The sequence below is a fragment of the Piliocolobus tephrosceles genome, chromosome 19, assembly GCF_002776525.5.
Source record: "Piliocolobus tephrosceles isolate RC106 chromosome 19, ASM277652v3, whole genome shotgun sequence".
Lineage (NCBI taxonomy): Eukaryota > Metazoa > Chordata > Mammalia > Primates > Cercopithecidae > Piliocolobus > Piliocolobus tephrosceles.
Window position 1 is genome coordinate 5157752 of NC_045452.1, and position 23211 is coordinate 5180962.

At 49.7% G+C, this 23211-nt stretch overlaps 1 protein-coding gene across 6 annotated transcripts in view; it reads right to left on the reverse strand.

Annotated features, from left to right (window-relative positions):
- Positions 1 to 696: 696 nt before the first annotated feature.
- SLC2A11 (solute carrier family 2 member 11) overlaps positions 697 to 23211 on the reverse strand; it is a 28790-nt gene continuing 6275 nt past the window's right edge. For 2 of the 6 annotated variants that reach the window (XM_023185768.3, XM_023185770.2), the window contains exons 3-12: positions 17384 to 17435; positions 10287 to 10407; positions 9072 to 9201; positions 8374 to 8522; positions 3551 to 3738; positions 3328 to 3438; positions 2367 to 2468; positions 2216 to 2291; positions 1814 to 1941; positions 704 to 1595 (exon numbers count right to left, since the gene is read on the reverse strand). In XM_023185768.3, coding sequence (XP_023041536.1) covers positions 1395 to 1595; positions 1814 to 1941; positions 2216 to 2291; positions 2367 to 2468; positions 3328 to 3438; positions 3551 to 3738; positions 8374 to 8522; positions 9072 to 9201; positions 10287 to 10407; positions 17384 to 17435 — 1258 coding nt within the window. In that variant the 3' untranslated portion in view covers positions 704 to 1394. Of the gene's footprint in view, positions 1596 to 1813; positions 1942 to 2215; positions 2292 to 2366; positions 2469 to 3327; positions 3439 to 3550; positions 3739 to 8373; positions 8523 to 9071; positions 9202 to 10286; positions 10412 to 17383; positions 17545 to 23211 lie in introns of all 6 variants that reach the window. The other 4 variants (XM_023185765.3, XM_023185767.2, XM_023185766.3 and 1 more) reach the window with 4 other exon arrangements.

Consider the following 23211-nt stretch of genomic DNA (forward strand, 5'->3'; position numbering starts at 1 on the left):
GCATTAGAAACAGCCAAAATGTCCACCAACAGGTTGATGGATAAATCATGGTCTAACCACAGAGGGGAATACTACTCAGCAATACAAAGGAGTCTCTCCTAATACGTGCAACAACATGCATGAATCCCAAAATCCATATCTGAAGCCAAGCCAGACACAAATGTGTACATACAGTATGGAATGACTTCAGATTCTGAAAAAAAGGCAAATCTGACTAATTGAGGCAGAAAGCAGGTCAGTGGTTCCCTGGGTTTGGGGCTGGGGTGGGTTTTTGATAACAAAGGGGCATGAGGGTGCCTTGGGGCAGGGTAAACGCTCCATCTGGATTGCAGTGGTATTTCACAAGTGTATACACTTCTCAAAACTCACCAAATATAGACTTAAAATGGATATATTTGATTATGCGTAAATTATACCTCAATAAAGTTGATTAAAAACATCAATTCCTCAGAAAATTCTGATCACTCCCCTCTCAGACTACGTCAGTCCTCCTGGTATGCATATCCATACCCACTACAACCTGTATTTATTTTTCTTGAAACATGGTCTCCTTCTGTTGTCCAGCTGGAGTGCAGTGGCTCAATTAGGATTCATTGCAGCCTCGACCTCCCAGGCTCAAGTGATCCTCCCATTTCAGCCTCCTGAGTAGCTGGGACCACAGGCATGTACCACCACACCCAACTTATTATTTTTTTATTTTTTGGTAGAAACAGGATCTTACTATGTGACCCAGGCTGGTCTCAAACTCCTGGTCTCAAAGCGATCCTCCTGCCTTGGCCTCCCAAAGTGCTGGGATTACAGGCATCAGCACCTCGGCTGGCCAACCTGTATTTTTCTTTCACTGCATTTCCTGAGTCTGTAATTATTACGTTAAGAGATGAAGTCTCCCTCTGTCACCCAGCCTGGCATGCAGTGGTGTGATCGTAGTTTACTGCTACCTTGAACTCTTGGACTCAAGTGATCCTGCTGCCTCAGCCTCCTGAGTAGCTAGAGCTGTTAACACATACCACCATGCCCAGCTCATTTTTCAATTTTTTAAAAAAATTTTTTTGTAGAGATAGGGGGTCTCACTATGTTACCCAGGCTGGTTTCAAACTCTGGCCTCAATTGATCCTCCCACCTTGGCCTCCCAAAGTGCTGGGATTACAGTCATGAGCTGCCACAACCAGCCTGAAATTATGTTGTTACTGATTTTCTGTCAGTTAATTACCTTTAGCCTGGAACACCACTCTCACCACTGATTGCTAAGCACCTGGAGCCATGTCTGCACACAAAGGGTGCTCAATAAGCACTCCTTAAACAAAGGAATGCAGGAGGGAGTGAGGACCAGGGCCCTGGCAGGAAGCAGAGGACAGGACAGCAGCTGGCTTTGGCCCCTGGTCACCCCTTTGGGACTAGAGTTCTGTCGACTGGATAACCTCCGGGCTCTTCCACGTGGGGCCCTGGGCCCGCCTGGGGAAGTTGAGTCTGTGTAATTCTTCGGAGATCTCTTGGAGGGTCTTGCCTTTGGTCTCAGGAAGGAACAGGCCAGTGTAGATGGCCCCACAGGCACAGACACCAAGGAAAGGGACATAGAGGAAGTGGGACAAGGCCTCCTGTGGATTAAAAGAGACCCCAAGACCTGGTGTGGCTCCATCAGCCCCAAACGGAAGGCCCATGACAGATTGTGAGGAGGGATTTGCCCCCCTCTTTGCTCCCCTAAGACCCCTCCCTTTCAGTCTCAGTCTCCCTGGTTGGAAGCCCCCCGCTGGGGTTCTCGGGATGACAGGGACACAGCCTAAGGCAGGGCCCCCAGCGGGAGGGGCAGGCCTACCATGATGAAGGGAAATCCCAGGCTGACCAAGAAGAGCATGATCCACATGAGCGCCCCGCAGACCATGCAGGCGGCAGGCCTGGCCATCTGGTCAAATAGCTCTGTGGCCAGGATCCCTGTCACTCCGGCTGGAAGGAGGGGCAGGGACAGGGGTCTGCTGGCCAGGGCTCCCTGCCTGCCTCTCCCCTACCCCAGCCCAGACATGGAAGTGGGAGCCGAGGTCCAGTCTGTATGGGGGACCCCTCAGGGCTCTCCTCCTGCCATTCCCTCCCAGAAGCCCCAGTACGAGGTGGTCTCTGAGGGCCACAGGGGACATTGCATTCACATTACCACTGTGCACCCAGCCACCCATCACTCCTTCTATGTGATGATGGATGCCCAGAGCCCCTTGGGCCCACTCACCAGGGCCAATGCCAAAGCTGAGGATGGAGGCAAAGATGCAGGCCACGGCCAGGTAGAGTGTCCAGGGGAACGAGCTCTGCCGTGGACGGGGCAGGGGTGAGGTGGAAGTTAGCCCAGCCTGGACCCTCCAGCCCTCATCCACCCCAGTTACCTGCAGGCACAGGGCCACAGTGAAGATGCTCCCCCAGCAGGTCATCAGGCTGTACCCACCGATGAGCAGCACGCGCCGACCCATCCTCTCGACTACCACACACTTCAAAGGAAGAAAGCGCAGACCCATGCACCCAGCCATGGTCCCTGAGGTATGGGACAGGCAATGGGAAGGGGTCTCCTGAGAAAGCTGGTGGTGGAGGTGGGGGTAGTTTATTGCTTCAATGTGACTTTATTAATTTCCTAAAGGAAGTTGGTCAATCAATCACCCAACTTCAGCCAGTTTCCGCATCTCAAAATGGTGCTGGAAGTGACCCGCAAACAATAGATGCTCTCTAACTCACTGCATTGATTGATTGATTGATTGAGACAGGGTCTCGCTGGTCCAGCCCAGGCTGGAGTGCAGTGGCATAATCTTGGTTTACTGCAGTCTCAACCTGCTAGGCTCAAGTGATCCTCTCACCTTGGCCTCTCCATAGCTAGCACTACAGGCAAAGACTACCACACCCGGCTAATTTTTGTATTTTTTGTAGAGAAAGGTTTCACCGTATTGCCTAGGTTGGTCTCGAACTCCTGATCCCACCTCAGCACTATCGCCTGGGATGGAGTGCAATGTCACCACCTCAGCTCACTGCAACCTCTACCTACCGGGTTCATGTGATTCTCTTGCCTCAGTCTCCCGAGTAGCTGGGATTACAGGTGCCCGCCACCATGTCCGGCTAATTTTTTGTATTTTTTAGTAGAGACGAGGTTTCACTATGTTGGCCAGGCTGGTCTCGAACTCCTGACCTCGTGATCCACCCGCCTCGGCCCGAAGTGCTGGGATTACAGGTGTGAGCCACTGCACTAGGCCCCTCACTGCATTTTAACACCATAAGCTGGAGTGTAAACTGGTTTAATGCAGAGGACCTGGGGGTCCCTCCCCCAAGGGCTGGTGGAGGAAGGGCACCCTCCAGACTCACACTAACAATCGCCATGAGCAGCTCGCAGCTCCCAGTCCCGATGATGGCGTACTGGACCTTCGCTTCTGGCACTCCTGCTTTCCGGAACACGGAGGAGGCATAGGCGTACATCTGGGAGAGCATGGCTTTCAGGCCTGGGCTCCCTTCCACCTCCCATGGCTCCCAGCAGCCTGCAACACCAAGCCTCCAGGGCCCAGGGCATGGGGCGGGGCAGGGGTCTCACCAAGTCATTCCCGCAGAGCTCCATGGCACTGCCCAGCACCACAAGGCTTGTCACCTGTCTCCTCAGGGCCCGATGCTGGAACAGCTCCCATGGGCGCCGGGCACGGCAGCCCTGGCAGGCAGCACGCTCCTCCTCCAGCTCCTCCAGCTCCCTTGCCAAGTCCCCGGAGCCCCGCAGTCGCTGTAGTGCTGAGCCAGGGAAGAGGGTACTGAGCTCCCCTTCCCCAAGCCCCTCTTTGGTCCCCCCACAGGGACCCTCTCCTCCATCACACCATTCCTTTCCTTCTTGGCTCACTCTCTGTGTCTGTCTCTGTGTGTGTGTCTCTCTCTCTGCCTCTGTCTCTCTCAATCTCTCTGTGTCTGTTTGCCTCCCTGGTCAGATGGAGATGATCTTCCTGGCCCTGACATTTCTCAGGGCTGTTGGGGTGTTGCTACCGTGGATGAAAAAAGGCTTTAGAAAGAAACTCGGGGTTCTGCGGACACATCATGACTATTGCAGCACATTATCAAACTCAGTTCTTCACCCCTCCCTGCACCCATGCTGCTTGCTGTGTGATTTTGCAGTTTCTCCCACTAAAGGGGCAAGTACCGCCTACATCCCTGCTCCTGGCTCCGGGCTTGGCCAATAGGATGAGGCTGCAGTGAGGGTGTGCCATGTTCCAGCCTAAGCCTTAAGAGGCCTTGCTCACTTATACTTGCTCTTCTGCTACCATGAGAACATTCCAGGCTAGCCAGGAGGATGACAAGAGACATGGACAGCCATTGGCCAGGTGCGGTGACTCAAGCCTGTAATCCCAGCACTTTGGGAAGCAGAGGTGGGCCTGAGGTCAGGAGTTCGAGACCAGCTTGGCCAACATGGTAAAACCCTGTCTCTCCTAAAAATACAAAAATTAGCCGGGTGTGGTGGCAGGCGTCTGTAATCCCAGCTACTCAGGAGGCTAAGGCAGGAGAATCGCTTGAACCCAGGAGGCGGAGGTTGCGGTGAGCCAAGATCGTGCCATTGCACTCCAGCCTGGGGGACCAGAGTGAGTCTCCGTCTCAAAAAAGAAAAAAAAAAAAAGAGAGACATGGACAGCCAAAGGGGCCCAGATGAGCCACCCTCGCTGGGACTGTTCTAGATCAGCCAATGCCCAGCTGAGCTGCAGTTGCAGGAATGACCAAGATCAGCAGAGACATCAGCCAGAACCATCCTAGATCAGCGCAGCCCAGAGGACTTAGAGGCTTAGGCTAAACAATTGCTTTTTTTGTTTGTTTGCTTACCACCGAGATGTTATGATTGTCTATTAGTCAGCAATAGAAAGCTGATCAATAAATTGGCACCAGGAGTGGGTGCTACCATAACAAAGACCTGTGAAATATGGTATTAGTTCCAAGACCAGGCAGAGGATGGCGATGAGGTTGAAGAAATGAAATGCTATGTTATATAGTGCAGTAACATGGAAGAAAGAAAATGGGCTCAATGAACTTATGGACTTGAGCAAAGAAAACTCCAAATGTTGAAAGCATGAACTGGTTGCTGTTAAATGAATATTCTAAGCTTGCTATAAGCCATGAAGAATTAACTCAGAAAATAACTGGCCAGTTTGCAAACAGAATTCAGAGGCAACAAAATTTAATTAAACATAGCATATTTCAGAAACGCTGGGTTAGTTGAAAACAACAACAAAAATGTTTTCTCGCCTCTATCCTCTCCAGCTAGCAAAAGAATCTCAAATTAAGTAACAGCCTGTGAGCAAAGATCAAATCTGGAGCACCGCCAGGAAGCCATGGACTCATAGTAAAGATCAAATCAAGCATGTGGCTTAAAGCAGTGCCTCATAGACCCTCACAGCTAGAAAAGGGGGCATTTAGGAGGCTTGTGGTCATTGCTTCAGGGTAGCCTGACATACCCTAAATAACAGCAGTTAGGCCTTGGGAGAGAAGCCTGTCCCAAAAGTAATTGTGAGCGTGGTTTGTTGGCACATGAAAAAACCTCAAATACATAGAAAACTCACATCATTTTTGAGAAAGTTGTATTGGCAAAAGCTCTGCCAGTTTGGACAAAAAAAAGACCAGGACAATTTGAAATATAAAGACTTCTGTGCCCCAACTTTTCTTTTATTTCTTTTTTTTTTTTTTGAGATGGGGTCTCACTCTGTCACCAGGCTGGAATGCAGTGTGCAGTGGCACCATCTTGGCTCACTGCAACCTCCGCCTCTCAGGTTCAAGCGATTCTCCTGCCTCAGCCTCCCTAGTAACTGCGACTACAGGCGCATGCCACTACACCCAGCTCATTTTTGTATTTTTAGTAGAGATGGGGTTTCACCATGTTGGCCAGGCTGGTCTCGATCTCTTGACCTCGTGATCCGCCTGCCTTGGCCTACCTGGGATTACAGGCATGAGCCATGGCGCCTGGCCTGCCCCAACTCTCTGTAGGCAGGAAGCAAGCTGAGAAATTTGCTCAACCATCAAAAGCAGCACACTGTGCAATGCCCTCTTCAGAAGGAATCAAGGAAGGTGATAGAAAAGGAAAAACATTTCAGAGGGCAGACGCAAGAAGCATGGAGAGCCACGCATGGTGGTGTGTGCCTAGAGTCCCAGCTACTCAGGAGGCTGAGGCAGGAGGATCGCTTGGGCCCAGGAGCTCTGGGTTGTAGTACGCTAGGCAGATCAGGTGTCTACACTAAGTTCAGCATCAATATAGTGACGTCCCAGGAGCAGGGACCACGAGGCTGCCTAAGGAGGAATGCACTGGCCCAGGCTGGAAATGAGACAGTTTAAAACTCCCGTGCTAGCTGGACACAATGGCTCATGCCTATAATCCAAGCACTTCGGGAGGCCAAGGAGGATGGATCACTTGAGCTCAGGAGTTTGAGACCTGCCCAGGCAAAAGGCGAAACTTCATCTTTACAAAAAATACAATAATAAAAAAAAAAATTAGCCAAGCGTGGTGGCACGGGCCAGTAGTCCCAGCTACTCAGGAGGCTGAGGTGGGAGAATTGCTTGGGCCTGGGAGGCGGAGCTTGCAGTGAGTTGAGATCACGCCACTCCAGCCTGGGCGACAGAGTAAGACCCTGTTCCAAACAAAACCAAAAAACCAAAACAAAAACAAACTTCCATGCTGATCAACAATGGGGTCATGCCTATGAATAGCCACAGTACTCCAGCCTGGACAAGCGAGAACCTGTCTCTAAAAATTAAAGAAAAGCGGCCGGGCGCGGTGGCTCAAGCCTGTAATCCCAGCACTTTGGGAGGCCGAGACGGGCGGATCACGAGGTCAGGAGATCGAGACCATCCTGGCTAACACGGTGAAACCCCGTCTCTACTAAAAATACAAAAAAAACTAGCTGGGCGAGGTGGCGGGCGCCTGTAGTCCCAGCTACTCCGGAGGCTGAGGCAGGAGAATGGCGTAAACCCGGGAGGTGGACCTTGCAGTGAGCTGAGATCCAGCCACCGCACTCCAGCCCGGGGGCAAGACTCCGTCTCAAAAAATAAAATAAAATAAAATAAAATAAATAAATAAATAAAAATTAAAGAAAAAAAAAAAAAAAGAACCGTGGCCTGGGGTGCCCTTCCTAGGGGGCAGGGGACAGAGCCGGAACTTGAACAAAGAATACTCCCTACCCCCAAGGCAGGGGACATGGCCGTATTTTCCTAGGGGCACTTCAGAATTGTTATAGATTAGCGACTGCTCCATGCCTGCCTTGCTTCCTCGTTTTTGAAATGAGAGCTTTAATTCCGATTACCTCATATTACTTTTCACCATTGCACGCTGAGTGTGGGAAGGGAGGAAGACTTATCTTTCTAGATCCTAGGTTTCTGGATCAAGAAAAGGCCCATATAGACTTAATGTGGTGTAAGATCTGGGACTTCAAGCCTGATGCCATGATTGGATGAGACTCTGGGGGATCCTGGGATGGGACTGAACACATTTTGCACAGAGGAGAGACCTAAGTAATAATTGTGGCCATGGTGACAGAGAAGAGTACACTAATGGGCTAATGGGCTCTGGTCTTCACCCCTCCTTAAATCCACACCCCTTGCAGTGGGAGAGGATATGCCATCAATTTTCCCATCCCTTGACTTGGGATTTGGCAGCATGACTGACTCCCTTTGGCCAATGCAATGTTAATGGCATGAGGGGACCAAAGGTTTGGAAAGCACTTATGCAACTGGATTTGCTTTCTTGTTTCTCTGCCATCATCATACTATTCCTAGGCTAACCCGTTGGTACCAAAAGTGAGAGGACAGAAAGTGTAGCAAAGCTGAATGACTCCAGTCCAGACCAGCCCAGACTGGCCAAGCCACAGCTGAACCTCACCGCTGCCCCTGTCCCCCGCCCCATGCTGTGAGGTAGCCCAGCTGAGATCAGCAGAGCTGCGCAGCCAGCCAGGCAAGCAAATGAATAAAAGATGCAGTAAATAATTGTTGCTTTAAACCAGAAATGTGGCAGTTGTTCCTTAGGCATTCTTATTGTAGCCATAGTTGACTGATAAGATGACCATCACCCGTTGGCATTGGGTAGGTGAGGTCTTGTACAGGTGTTTGACAGTGTGTATGTGTGTGTGTGTGTGTGTGTGTGTGTGTGCGCGTGTTTCTCCACACCACTCTGGAGTTCTTGAATAACAGTGGCTACGTCTGATCCATTTTGCTGCCTGGCAGTTTGGACAGCCACTTGATAAGAGTTCTGACTGAAGGCAGGTATGGGCAGATCACGCAACTGAGACACAAAGAGAGGGATAGCTCTTCCTTGATCAATGAAACCTATGAAATGGGGACCCATATACTCTGAGGAGATGCACCCCTTGGTCAAGGCAGTCTGGGAGCCCAAGGACAGAGACTCACCTGCCAGGCAGGCCTCGGTATCTCCACAGTCAATGAGGAGGTAGCGCGGGCTTTCGGGGAGCAGAGGCAGAGAGGCGAGCTGCAGTGCCCCGGGCACCAGGCAGCTGGCCAGCAGCAGAGGCCAGGCCTGGGGATCACCTAGAAGCTCCCTAAGGAGGCAAAGGAGAGGCCAGGCCAGATTCCTCTTTGCCAGAGTCCTACCACCCTGCTCTCCTGCCCACCTGCACACCTCCCTGCAGAGGGTCTGCAATTACCCCGTGCCTCTTCCTATCCAAGTCTGGGTCTGAACATCAAGATCCCTCCTACCCAGGCTGGCACCAAGAGAGGACAGGGACACTGCCCCACCTCATCCCTAGCAACTCCCCTTCCCAAGAGTCCAGACTCTGCGTTCTCCTCTTTTTTCTGGAATGACTGGAACAGGTTTCTCTTTGAAAGCCCAAATCTTTACCCTCTCCTCTGTCAAGACCTGTTCTTTGCTCCCTGACCTGGAGAGGATAGGAAAAGGTGATTCACCTTGCAGTATGTTGACTGATACCCATTTTGTGAATTGGCAGCAAAGATGTGGATAGAGGATTCGATGCCTTCATGCAAAGCAACAATGCTTTAATCTACTAGTGGGTAGGGGAGACATTTAGGTGAAGAAAGGTTTTTACTGGTATCTCCGAAATACTCAATGCATGTGGGGGAGGGGTGCTTACCTGAGTCCGACCACCTGTCCCATCACGATCCCCAGAGCGGTAAAGATGGCTGAGCTCATGGCCACAGCTCCTCGGAGCTCCTTAGGGGCGCTCTCCCCCAGGTACATGGGCTGGATATTCATGCTCACACCTGGACGTATGCACAGCAGAGGCACATCAGCCACCAGCTGGGACTTCCCTCCATGACACTGGCCTATCTCCCCTGCCCCACTCAGCACTGTCCAGCCACTCAACTAGATCCTGGCACTGAGGGCTGATCCTCACCCCCCACACTCTGAGGGGTTCTGCTTCACCTGCTGAAGGGTCAACAGGATCCCAGCTCTACTCCTCAGAACTTGAGAGAGGGCTTTCTCAGATCCGCTCCCATCCTGGTCCCTGGCCACAGTCCCACATGTTCATGGGAACTTCCTAGGTCCCATCACTGGGACCTGAGTGTGAAGGGCTCTAAGGGAGCTGTGTTGGAGCCCCTAAAAACCCAGGTGGATGTGCTCAAAATTCTGCTCTCTCACATGAAAAGCCCCACAAACCGAGGAGTACCTAACAGGCCATTCTGCTTCTGAGGGAAGATTAGAAAACTCATCCTATACCCTTTATACTTTGGCTGCCAGGAAAGCTCATGGCTTAGAGTGTTACTCAAACATGGGACCTCTGTTAGTGTTAGTTTGCAGATGTTTATTCCCCCATCCCTACACAACTTTTCCATTGTTCTGTACCTACTTTAAATATCTAGTCATGAGTCTTTTAAGATAAACTATATTTCATCCTTTTGTGACAAAGGTAGGCATAAACAAAAAATAAATAAATGAGGCTGGGCACAGTGACACATGCCTGTAATCCCAGCACTTTGGGAGGCTGAGGCAGGCGGATCACAAGGTCAGGAGATCGAGACCATCCTAGCTAACACGGTGAAACCCCGTCTCTACTAAAAATACAAAAAATTAGCCGGGCGTGGTGGTGGGAGCCTGTAGTCCTAGCTACTGGGGAGGCTGAGGCAGGAGAATGGCATGAACCCAGGAGGCAGAGCCTGCAGCGAGCCGAGATAGCGCCACTGCACTCCAGCCTGGGCGACAGAGTGAGACTCCATCTCAAAAAAATAAAATTAAATAAATAAATAAATAAAGGGAGGAAATGAAGGAAGAAATGAAATAAAAGGAATTAATGAATTTGTGAATAAATAGGCATAGAGAGGTAGGACGAGAAGCCCCCACTCCATACCTGCACTGACTCCCACAAGCAGTCTTCCCAGCATGATCATCTCAAAGGAGCCTGCTTTGCGGCTGAATCCAAACAGAATCGCTGCCAGCACCACAAAGATGTTATTCACCAGGAGGGACTTCTTCCTTGGGGGAAGTGAAACACACAGAAAGAGAGGCTGTGGTTCAGTCCAGAGGGACCATCCTTGGGGACCACTCTTTACAACTCTAACAAGCCCTGATCACACACACACGTGTGTGTGTATTTGTGTTTCAAAGAGTCTAAACTGCATTAACGGAAATGACCATTATACCTAGGCTCACCTATGGTATGCCTTGAGGTGAATATTCCCACTCCCCTCCCCCGCCATGCACCCCAATTACTCTCCTTTCTGCCTACAGCAAAGCTTGAAATAACAGAATTTACGTGGTATGGCTTTCCCCCTTCAGATTAAGTATTGTTCTCCCCAGACTTTTTGAAAATGAAGGGACTGGCCAGGGGTGGTGGTTTATGCCTATAATTCTAGCACCTTGGGAGGCTGAGGTGGGAGGTGGGAGGACTGCTTGAGCCCAGGAGTTTGATTTTTTTTGTTTTTTTTGTTTTTTTTTTTGAGACAAAGTCTTGCTCTGTTACCCAGGCTGGAATGTAGTGGTGCAATCTTGGCTCACTGCAACCTCCATCTTCCAGGTTCAAGCTATTCTTGTGCCTCAGCCTCCAGAGTGGCTGGGATTACCGGCGCATGCCACCACGCCCAGCTAATTTTTGTATTTTTAGTAGAGATGGGGTTTTTCCCTGATGGCCAGGCTGGTCTCAAACTCCTGACCTCAGGTGACCCACCTGCCTTGGCCTCCCAGAGTGCTGGAATTATAGGTGTGAACTACAGCGCCTAGCCAAGACTCTGAATTTAAATCCTGACTCTGTCATTCATTAGTTCATGACCTCAAGTATGCCATTAACTACTTTGAGTCCTGGTATCCTTGCTGTCAAATGAGATGAGAATTCCTACACTTATAGGTCTGTTGGAACACATAATTTTTAAAATATATGTAAAAATTGGGCTGGGCATGGTGGCACATGCCTTTAATCCCAACACTTTGGGAGGCTGAAGTGGGCAGATCACCTGATCCCAGGAGACAAGCCAGGGCAACATTATGAAACCTCATCTCTACAAAAATTACAAAAAAATTAGGCTGGGTACGGTGGCTCACACGTGTAATCCCAGCACTTTGGGAGGCCAAGGCAGGCAGATCACCTGAGGTCAGGAGTTCGAGACCAGCCTGACCAACATGGAGAAACCCCGTCTCTACTAAAAAAAAATACAAAATTAGCCAGGCATGGTGGCAATGCCTGTAATCCCAGCTACTCGAGGCTGAGGCAGGAGAATCGCTTGAACCTGAGAGGTGGAGGTTGTGGTGAGCCGATGTCGCACCATTGCACTCCAGCCTGGGCAACAAGAGCGAAACTTCATCTCAAAAAATATATATATATATTAGCTGGGCATGTTGGCGCATGCCTGTAATTTCAGCTACTCAAGAGGCTGAGGTGGGAGGATTGCTGGAGCCCAAGAGTACAAGGCTGCAGTGAGCCATGATCACGCCACTGCACTCCAGCCTCGGTGAGAGAGTGAGACTCTGTCTCAACAACAACAATGAAGGTACTAATATGGAATTTCTCAGATTCAATACAACTCCAGGGAGGAAGAACAGGGACTTTAGAGTGAAGGAATGGATGCATAGATAGTCAAGTAGAGTTTCCTTATATTTTCCTCCATGTATTACAGAGTCGCTTCTCACAACTCAGAATGGCTGTATGTCTCAATGCCTTGATCAATGGGACAGACACCAATCCAAGGAGGGGCCATTGGAAATGTCACCTGTTCCATCATGATGAAGCATTAGCTTTGGCTCCTAATATTGAGCTCAGAAGTGCTGTCATACAGATCACCCAGGAGAGCTCACTGTGATGGTATAGCTCACTGTACTGAGAGGGAAACCGAAGACCGGAAGTGGCCAGTGTTCTACTCAAAGTGACCAGCACATTGGTGATAAAATATGAGCCAAAGCCTGTGTGTCTTGTGTCTAGGGAATGAAAAATGACAGTAGATTATAACAAGCTTGATCCAGTGGTAACTCCAATTGTAACTAATAATTACAATTACAATGATAGACATTTTCCTCACTGGAATTAATAGATCCATTAATAATAATTAAGTACTTCAACCTGGTGAGTGCAGTTTGCTCCATTTCAATACACAGACATTGCCAAAAACACTTAGCATTCACCTTGCAGGAAGAGTCATACACCTCCACTGACCTGCCTTAAGTATATAGCAGCAGCCGGGTGCAGCAGCTCACGCCTATAATCCTAGCATTTTGCGAGGCTGAGGTGGGCAGATCAGGAGGTCTAGATGTTTGAGACCAGCCTGGCCAACATGGTGAAACCCCATCTCTACTAAAAATACAAAAAGTAGCCAGGCTTGGTGGCAGGCACCTGTTATCCCAGCTACTCAGGAGGCTGAGGCAGGAGAATCACTTGAACCGGGAGGCAGAGGTTGCAGTGAGCCGAGATTGCACCACTGTACTCTAGCCTGGGTGACAGAGTGAGACTCTGTCTCAAAAAAAAATAAAAATAAAAAATAAAAAAAAGGATAGAGCAGCTGTCCAGCTATGGGCGACAGTCCATTCCACAGGGACCTGTGCGTCCCACAGGACATGCTGCTGTCCCACTATTTTGATGAGTTCATACAGAAAGGACCTGGAGAAGAGGAAGCAGCAAGTGCACTAGATGCCTTGGTAAGGTACACTGTGACAAAGAGTAGAAGATTAAAAACGAGACAGGGGGCTGCCACTCCAACGAAGTTCCTGAGGTCTAGAGGACTAAGAGGTGGCAGCGTATTTTCTCCAAAGTGCATGACAAATTGCTGCACCATAGTCCCCTTCCTCTAAGGAGGAGGGACAAGCCTCTGAGAGCTTCTTTCCATTTTAGAGACAGCGGAATACCGCATCAGGTGTCGTGACCTGGCACATTTATCAGGTGACTTGAAAACCTGGCAGTTTTGAGTGGTGCTAAGCAAGAGAAGTATTTCTCTAGTGGGTCGAAGCCAAATTCACGTTGCAGAGTACTAGCAACTATACACGATCACGGCTCCAAGCCAAGCTCAAAGAGCTCTGCCACTCAACCCTTTAGCTTTAGGAGAGCCTGTGGTGCTCAAAGTGGCAGTTAAAATACTCTAAAAAGAGGTCACAATGCAAAACCAAAGCTTTTTAAGTTGAGCTACTCTCCTTCAGCAAATTACTAGCCTCTTTTATATATACATATTATATATATATATTTTTTTATGTGTATAAATAAATATACACTTTTTCATGTATATGTAAATATATATTTATTTATATTTATTTAGAGATGGGGTCTCACTATGTCACCCAGGCTTGAGTGCAGTGGTGCTATAACAGCTCACTGAAGCCTCGACCTCCCAGGCTCAAGTGATCCTCCCATCTCAGACTCCTGAGTAGCTGGGACCATAGGTGTACGCCACTATGCCTAGCTAATTTTTTCTTTTTTTCTTGTAGAGATGGGGTTCTGCTATGTTGCCCAGGCTGGACTCAAACTCCTGGGCTCAAGAGATCCTCTTCTCTTGGCCTCCCAAAGTGCTGGAATTACAGGCATGAGCCACCATGCCCAGCCTGCTATCCTCTTAAGGAGAAAGAGGTCCTGGCCTTGTCATTAGGCACTAGTGGGGAATAAACACCAGGCTGCGGGATGCCACAGGGCCATGTACTTATCATAACTGGGTGCTGTGTGACACCCTCCTACTAAGGTCGAGTGTGCCCTGTAGCACTCCGTCACTGAATAGAAGTGGTATAAACCAAACTTGCCCAATGTGGGCCCCAAAGTTTCCCATGAATAGGTCACTCACATCAGTTTGGACCTAAAAGGTATTGAAGGACTTAAACCTATCCTATAGACAGGTTTTTTAGCATGGACTTTTTTTTTTTTGAGATGGAGCATCGCTCTGTCACCCAGGCTAGAGTGCAGTGGCGCGATCTGGGCTCACTGCAAGCTCTGCCTCCCAGGTTCAAGTGATTCTCCTGCTTCAGCTGTTCACGCCATTCTCCTGCCTCAGCCTCCCGAGTAGCTGGGACTACAGGTGCCCGCCACCATGCCCGGCTAATTTTTTTGTATTTTTTTTAGTAGAGATGGGGTTTCACCGTGTTAGCCAGGATGGTCTCGATCTCCCAACCTCATGATCTGCCCGCCTCGGCCTCCCAAAGTGCTGGGATTACAGACATGAGCCACTGTGCCCAGCCTAGCATGGACTTTGCCTCTTTTTAGTTTTCTTTTCTTTTTTCTTTTTTTTTTTTTTTTGAGATGGAGTCTCATTCTTGTTGCCCGGGCTAGAGTGCAGTGGCACGATCTCGGCTCACTGCAACCTCTGCCTCCCGGGTTCAAGTGATTCTCCTGCCTCAGCCTCCTGAGTAGCTGGGATTACAGGCGTCTGCCACCACGCCTGGCTAATTTTTGTAGTTTTAGTAGAGATGGGGTTTCACCATGTTGGCCAGGCTGGTCTCGAACTCCTGACCTCAGGTGAACCCCCCCCCGCCTCAGTCTCCCAAAGTGCTGGGATTACAGGCCACCACACCCAGCCTGTCCCTTTTTCAAAAGGTTTGGTTGGACAGACAGTCTTAGATGAAGCAGAATTTGAAGACTGGTTTCAAGGAGGTACAGGGAAACACTAAGTGGGTGTATCTTTTAAAATTAGCCCAGAACCTGAAAATATAGCTGGGCACCGTGGCTCAGGCCTGTAATCCCAGCACTTTGGGAGGTCGAGGTGGGTGAATTACCTGAGGTCAGGAGTTCGAGACCAGACTGACCAACATGGAAAATCCCGTCTCTACTAAAAATACAAAATTAGCCAGGCATGGTGGCAGGCGCCTATAATTCCAGCTACTCGGGAGGCTGAGGCAGGAGAATCACTTGAACCTGGGAAGTGGAGGTTGCAGCGAGCCAAGATCACGCCATTGCACTCCAGCCTGGGCAAGAAGAGCGAAACTCTGTCTCAAAAAAATAAATAAATAACCCAGAACCTGAAAATATACATAAATATGTTTCTGCTTATCAGAATTCCCTTCCTGCTGCAAAGAGGCTCTTCATAATCATGCACAATCATGGACAGTATGACCTTCTATCTGTAGATGGCATTCAACTGCCTTCCTTGACCATCCTGGTGCTTACTCAGTTGGGTGATAAACAAAGCAAATAGTGTAGAAAGCACAGAAAATGTACATGGACTCAACAATAGGGGCTTCCTGGCACCGAGATGACTAACCCACCTGTTCCCCTATGCAACCAACCCTGAACACCCAAAGATGGCAACACATTTCAGAGCTCCAGTCAGCTGCTGAATGGAAGAAGGGGAACATACATTTGACATAATTGGAATAGGCATATGCGCTAAATTTGAATTTTTAATTTCTTCCTTTCATGCTTATGCCAGCTGTACCAGGTATCATGAGACAGCCACACAATAGTTATTACCTCTGTCTTCGTGGGAAGAGCCCTACTTTTGTTTGAGACTGTTCCCCTACTCCCCATGGTGCAGATATGAGCCCCAGTGGTCTAATCCAGTCTTGTTGATCCTGTGCTAGTGCTATGGTTTGATGGTTTGTGTCTCTTCCAAAATTCAGGTTGAAATTTAATTTCCAATGCAACAGTATTTAGAGGTAGACCTTTGAGAGATTGATTAGGCCATGAGAACTCCATCTTCATTGATGAGACTAGTGCTTTATAAAAGGGCTGGAGGGAACTAGGCAGGCTCTTTTTGCCTTTTTCCCCTTTGTCTTCCACCATGTGAGAACACAGCATTCGCCCTTTCTGCCATGTGAGGACACAGGGACAAGGAACCACCTTAGAAGCAGAAAGAGTAGCCCTCACCATACACTGAATCTGCTGGTGCCTTGATCTTGGACTTCACAGCCTCCAGAACTGTGAGAAAGTAAATTTCTGTTCTGTATACATCACCCAGTCTCAGTTATTTTGTTATAGCAACAAAACTAGACTAAGATCGCTAGTAAGCCAGCTGTTTTGAGACAGGGGCTCACTGTGTCATCCAGGCTGGAGTACAGTGGCACAATCAAGACTCACTGCAGCGTCGATCTCCCGGGCTCAGGTGATCTTCCTGCTGCAGCCTCCCGAGTAGCTGGGTCCACAGGCATGTGTCACCATAACTGGCTGATTTTTTTTTTTTCCTTTTTTTTCTTTTTTGAGATGGAGTCTTACTCTGTCGCCCAGGCTGGAGTGCAGTGGCATGATCTTGGCTCACTGCAGCCTCTGCCTTGTGGGGTCAAATGATTCTCCTGCCTCAGCCTCCTGAGTAGCTGGGACTACAGAAGTGTGCCATCACACCCTGCTAATTTTTGTATTTTTAGTAGAGATGGGTTTTCGCCATGTTGGTCAGGCTGGTCTGAAACTCCTGACCTCAGGTGATCCACCCGCCTCAGCCTCTCAAAGTGCTGAGATTACGGGCATGAGCCACTGCGCCCAGCCCATACCTGGCTAATTTTTTGTAGAGATGGGGTCTCACCATATTGCCCAGACTGGTCTCAAACTCCTGGACCCATGCAATCTTTCCTCCTTAGTGTAATTCCTCCCAAAGTGCTGGGATTACAGGGGTAAGCCACCCTGCCTGGCCAGGCCTGGCTTCTAAGAACTTCCTTTCATGCTATGAGCTGCCCCAATGTCCTTCGAGCTATTACATTTCTGATTCTGTTAATCAGAGTCAGTTTGTGTTCTTTGCAATCCAAGAACTGCATTAGATATGCAGGAGGAAAGTGATGCCCAGGAAGAAAATACTTGTTTTAGGTCAGTTAGCACTTGTTGGCAGACATGAAATTAGAAACCAGGAGTCCTCCCTCTCTCGTAGCACAGGACTGTTTGCTCTACCAAATCCTGGAAGATGTGTCTTGCAAGGTGAAACTCCAGGCAGAGTAAGAGGCTGGATGAGGAGCTGATCTGGGCCTGGAGCTTGCCGGGCCTCTTCCTGCTTCCATGTTCCTCAGCCTGCAGGCTGCAGCACTCCTCATTAAAGGGCATTCAGGGGTTACACAGGAAGCACTTACCTTCCCAGCGTGACGGCCAATGGACCTGCAAGCAGTGCTCCAAAGAGGCCTCCTAGGGGATATAGAGACACGATGATGGACCACACAAGTAGAACCAGGTGGTCAGACAGTGGCTCTCCAGTACGCGCCTGCCACGTCTCATTGGTGAATTCCTGAATGTGCTGTGGACAGAAATGCCAGTCAGCCTTCTGGGGACGGGGGCGTGGGGGCACTAGACAAGACAAGCCTTCTCCCCAACAGAGTTCCATGCTTCTGCAGAACAGGCAATGAGAACAGGCACCACGTCTTCTGAGCTCCCCGTGGAGCAGGAACCAACTCACCTGAGCACCTCCCCTGTGCAAGGCACCATGCTGGTTCTTATCCCTCAATATCCCTCAGAGCCTAGCACTGGACATGCCCCATTTGCCCCTCTCTGCAAAAACACTATTTCTCCCTACTCACACAACACTCTGACAGCAAATGTGTGGATTTTTTCCACATCAAGCAATTCTCTAACTCTCCAGACACGAGCTGGTGTACTACAATGGAATGCCATTCTGACACTATCCACCTGGAGTTAGCATCAGATCCCACAAGTCAAAGGGCTCCGTTCCACAAGACTGTCCCCTCTTCAGATGCCAACTGCAAGACCAGGTCTCCTGCACTTCTGACCAACTGGCCATCAATTGGGGACTCCTAGGACCCTTTCTGTGGGTTTGATAATTTGCAACAATGGCTCACGAAACTCAGGAAGGCCCTTTACTTACATTTACTGGTTTGTTATGAAGGATACAACTCATGAACAGCCATATGGGAAAGATGCACTGGACATGGTCCTGGGGGAATAAGTTGCTAGAGGCTTCCATGTCCCCTGCAGGAGCACCACCTTCCCAGCACCTCAATGTGTTCACGAACCTGGAAGCTCATCAAATCTTGTTGTTCAAGAGCTTTTATAGACCTTATATCTTCAGCTCCTCTCCCTTTTTCAGAGCTCTGTGAGTGGGGCTGAACATTCTGACCCTCTAATCTCTTGGTCTTTTTGGTGACCAGCTCCATCCTGAGGCAGTCTAGTGGCCCTACCCTGTCACCTCATTAGCATACGCGCAGGTATGATGAAATGGGGCTCATTGCAAATAACAAAAGATGCTCCTATCACTCAAGAAATTCCATGGCCAGGCACGGTGGCTCACACCTGTAATCAGAGCACTTTGGGAGGCAGACATGGGTGGATCACCTGGGGTCAAGAGTTCAAGACCAGCCTGGCCAACATGGTGAAACCCCATCTCTACTAAAAATACAAAAAAAAACATTAGCCAGGTGTGGTGGCAGGCACCTGTAATCCCAGCTACTTGCAAGGCTGAGGCAGAAGAATTGCTTGAACCCGAGAGGTGGAGGTTGCAGCGAGCCAAGATTGCGCCAATCTTGGCAAGTAATCCTCTTGCTTCAGCCTCCCGAGTAGCTGGGACTACAGGCGCCTGCCACCAGGCCCAGCTAATTTTTTTGTATTTTTTTAGTAGAGACGGGGTTTCACTACTTTTGGGAGGCAGCCTCCCAAAGCACTGGGATTACAGACATGAGCAACCATGCTCAGCCTTGGTCACTGTCAAGACTGGGGATTAGGCTCAGGGAGAGGTGAAATGACTTGCTCACAGCTTTAGCCATGGGTCAGGGTTGTACCAGGTAGTTTGGACTCCCCAGACTCCAAACCTCAGGTGAGTGAAGGGAAGTCACATGGTTAGGAAAGAAGTGAGAAAGACATGGACACCCTTTTCTTGGTTAGCGATGAAATGCCATTTGCAGGTCTCCCGACAGAACAGAACACAAGGGAGGGCAGTGGGTTCAGGTGCTGGGCCAGCTCTCCCCTGCCCAGCTCAGGGCAATGACTGGCAGCCTAGTGCCCACCAGCTGCCTCTCGGGGGAGCAACTGTCCATAGGAGCTGGGACCACGGCCAGCTTCCCCGACATTGGCTGGAACTCCTTAAGAGTGACCATTGACAAAGATTCTCCTCAGAGTTTTCTAAGCTCTTTTTTTTTTCGAAGATAGGGTCTCCATCCCAGCACTTTGGGAGGCCGAGACGGGCGGATCATGAGGTCAGGAGATCGAGACCATCCTGGCTAACACGGGTGAAACCCCATCTCTACTAAAAAATACAAAAAAACTAGCCGGACGAGGTGGCGGGCGCCTGTAGTCCTGGCTACTCAGGAGGCTGAGGCAGGAGAATGGCGTAAACCCGGGAGGCGGAGCTTGCAGTGAGCTGAGATCCGGCCACTGCACTCCAGCCTGGGCGACAGAGCGAGACTCCGTCTCAAAAAAAATTAAAAAAAAATAAAGATAGGGTCTCCCTCTGTTGTCCAGGCTGCAGTGCAGTGGCATGATCATAGCTCACTGCAGCCTCGAACTCCTGGGCTCAAGCCATCCTCCCACCTCAGCCTCACAAGTACCTGCAAATACAGGCTCATGCCACTGCGCCCTGTTGAATATTTTTTTACTTCTTTGTAGATACTGGATCTTGCGTGTTGCTTAGGCTGATTTCAAACTCCGGGGCTCAAGCAATCCTCCCACCTCGGCCTCTCAAAGTGTTCAGATTAGAAGGGTGAGCCACTGCGCCCAGTATTCTGAGCTCTTTTTCAACTAGGTCTCAACTTTTGGACTTCTGTGTTCATCTCTGCCTTGTTCAGTTTTAGCAAGTGTCCTGCTAAGTTGATTTAGCTAGAATCCTCATCCTCCACATCTGATCACTTTCAAAATCTAATCGGCCTCCTTATCCTCTGCCATCCTCCATGATGTCTGGTTACCCTGGCCTGCGTTCAACAAGAATCCTGTTGGGTCAATTTAACCAGAATCCCCCACAAACGCCTGATGATCCTCTTAGTCATTGTGCAACCACTGTCCCCACTCTACTCTTCTGCTATCAGTTGTCACTTGCCCATGCTGTATTTGAAGTTGAAATCAATCTTTCTGCCTCAGGGCAGGACCCCATTGCCATGGTCCCTCCAACTAGTGCTTGCCACCTCTTGAATAAAGTCTTCATTACTGTGCTTTGACAAGTGTCATTGAATAGTTTTTGTTTTTGTTTTTGAGACGGAGTTTTGCTCTTGTTGCCCAGGCTGGAGTGCAATGGCGCGAACTCAGCTCACTGCAACCTCCGCTTCCCGGGTTCGAACAATTCTCCTGCCTCAGCCTCCCAAATAGCTGGGATTACAGGCACGTGCCACCATGCCTGGCTAATTTTGTATTTTTAGTAGAGATGCGGTTTTTCCATGTTGGTCAGGCTGGTCTGGAACTCCCAACTTCAGGTGATCCACCTGCCTCAGACTCCCAAAGTGTTGGGTTTACAGGCGTGAGCCACTGCGCCCAGCCTTTTTTTTTTTTTTTTTTTTGAGAGGGAGTCTCCCTCTGTCACCCAGGCTGGAGCACGGTGGCGAGATCTCAGGTCACTGCAACCTCCGCTTCCTGGGTTCAAGCGATTCTCCTGCCTCAGCCTCTGGAGGAGCTGAGATCACAGACACGCACCACCATGCCCAGCTAATATTTCTACTTTTAGTAGAGACAGGGTTTAATCATGTTGGCCAGGCTGGTCTCGAACTCCTGACCTCAAATGATCCGCCTGCCTCAGCCTCTCAAAGTGCTGGGATTATAGGCATGAGCCACCATGTCCAGCCTGAATAACTTTTTCTTTAACAATTAGAACTTAACACTATTCGCAGGGTAGGGGAAGCCTCTGAGCCTAGGAAAGTCTCCTTTGTGGGGGCTGGTGATGGCCGTGGGAGGTAAGGTCTGAGTGACCTGCCCAGCCCGGGATGGACCCCTCTCTAGTCTGAGTGTGCACTGAAGTGGGTGCTCAAATGCTTGATGAATGAATGAATGAATAAATAAACCAATGCATCACACCTGTAATCCCAGCACTTTGGGAGTCCAAGGCAGGCAGATTACCTGAGGTCAGGAGTTTGAGACCAGCCTGGCTAACATGAGGAAAGTCCATTTCTACTACAAATACAAAAAAATTAGTCAGGTATGGTGACAGGCGCCTGTAATCCCAGCTACTCAGGAGGCTGAGACAGGAGAATCACTTGATCCTGGGAGGCAGTGGTTGCAATGACCTGAGATCTCGCCACCGTGCTCCAGCCTGGGTGACAGAGGGAGCCAAGATCACGCCATTGCACTCCAGCTTGGTCAACAAGAGCAAAACTCCATCTCAATAAATAAATAAATAAACAAACCAATGCAGCCAGCTCAGGCCTCCCTTTCTAAATTCTCATCCTTGCTTTAAGAGGCTGGGCTGCTATCATTCTTTTTATCCCCATCTCTATCTTCTGCTAACAAATATTACTTTGGAGGAAGTTCTCTCCATGGTCAAGTACAGCTCTTGGTTCCCCCATAAAGGTGATCACCTGGCCCAGATCTGGCCAATCCGAGCATCCCAGCCTCCTGACCACATTACTGGTCCGGGAGTGGATACGTAAACCAAACCAGCCCCTCAGGCTCTTCCCTGCCTTTCTACATGAGCTAATCTGGAAGACTTTTGTTGGCTGGGGGAGTTCTCAGCTGGCAGGAAGTGAATCTGGTGACAGCAGCTCCCCAACTGGGTATGAAAACAAGGCCAAGGCAGGCACGGTGGCTCATGCCTGTAATCCTAGAACTTCAAGAGGCCGAGGTGGGCAGACCACTTGAGCTCAGGAGTTTGAGACCAGCCTGGGCAACATGATGAGACCCTGTCTCTACTAAAAAATACAAATAAAATAGCTGGGCTTTGTGGTACATGCCTGTGGTCCCAATTACTTGGGAGGCTGAAGTGTGAGGATCATTTGAGCGCCTGAGCTTGGGGCGGAGCGGAGGTTGCTGTGCGAGCCGAGATTGTATGACTGCACTCCAGCCTGGGTGACAGAGCAAGACTCTGTTTAAAAAAAAAAAAAAACAGAGAGAGGAAAATCAGGGGCAGGACAGCCACAGTTCTGTCCTGGGGCCTGGTTCCTGCAGCTCTCCCCCAGTGCTGTGTGAAGCCCCATATTCTGTCATTCCCAGTTATGACTAGGTACTTGCCCTTCTTACTTAAGCAAGTTAGAGGTGGGCTTCTATCACTGGGGCTGAAAGACCCATCCTTTCCACAGAACATCGGCTCGGGCCAGGCTACGACCAAGTGCCGGAGATTCAAAGATGACTCAGATGCTGAGAGTGAATCAGCAGGAGAGAGGAGTTGGACACAAAGCAGCCCTCACACAGCCTGAGTGAGGACAGCCTACACCAAGGGCTGGAGAGGGAAGAAGGTTTCAAGAAGGTGGTGGTATCTGGGGTGGGCTTCTACAGGTGGAACAGAGAGGGCCCCTCCATGGAAGGAGGCTTAGAGGAAGGGCTGTGTCATAGGCATTTGAGGAACTATACTTAACTTGCTTTGGTATCAGGGTTGGGGGAGCGGAGGTGTGAGACAGTGAAACTGAGGGGTTCATTTGGTCAGATCTGCCTGCCCTGCTTGCTTTTGGTCAGTTGGCTTTTTAAAATTTCTTCTTCCTTTTTCCATGAAGCTGAGGCCCTGGTAGCTCAAGGCCTCGCCGCTGAACACGGAAACTTAACCTCCACTGGCTACTTTATAAATAACATTCATGAGACCGGGCACAGTGGCTCATGCCTGTAATCCCAGTACTTTGGAAGGCTGAGGCAGTCGGATGACCTGAGGTTGGGAGTTCGAGATCAGCCTGACCAACATGGAGAAATCCTGTCTCTACTAAAACTACAAAATTAGCCGGGCATGGTGGCACATGCCTGTAATCCCAGCTACTCAGGAGGCTGAGGCAGGAGAATCGCTTGAACCCGGGAGGCAGAGGTTGCAGTGAGCTGAGATCACACCACTGCA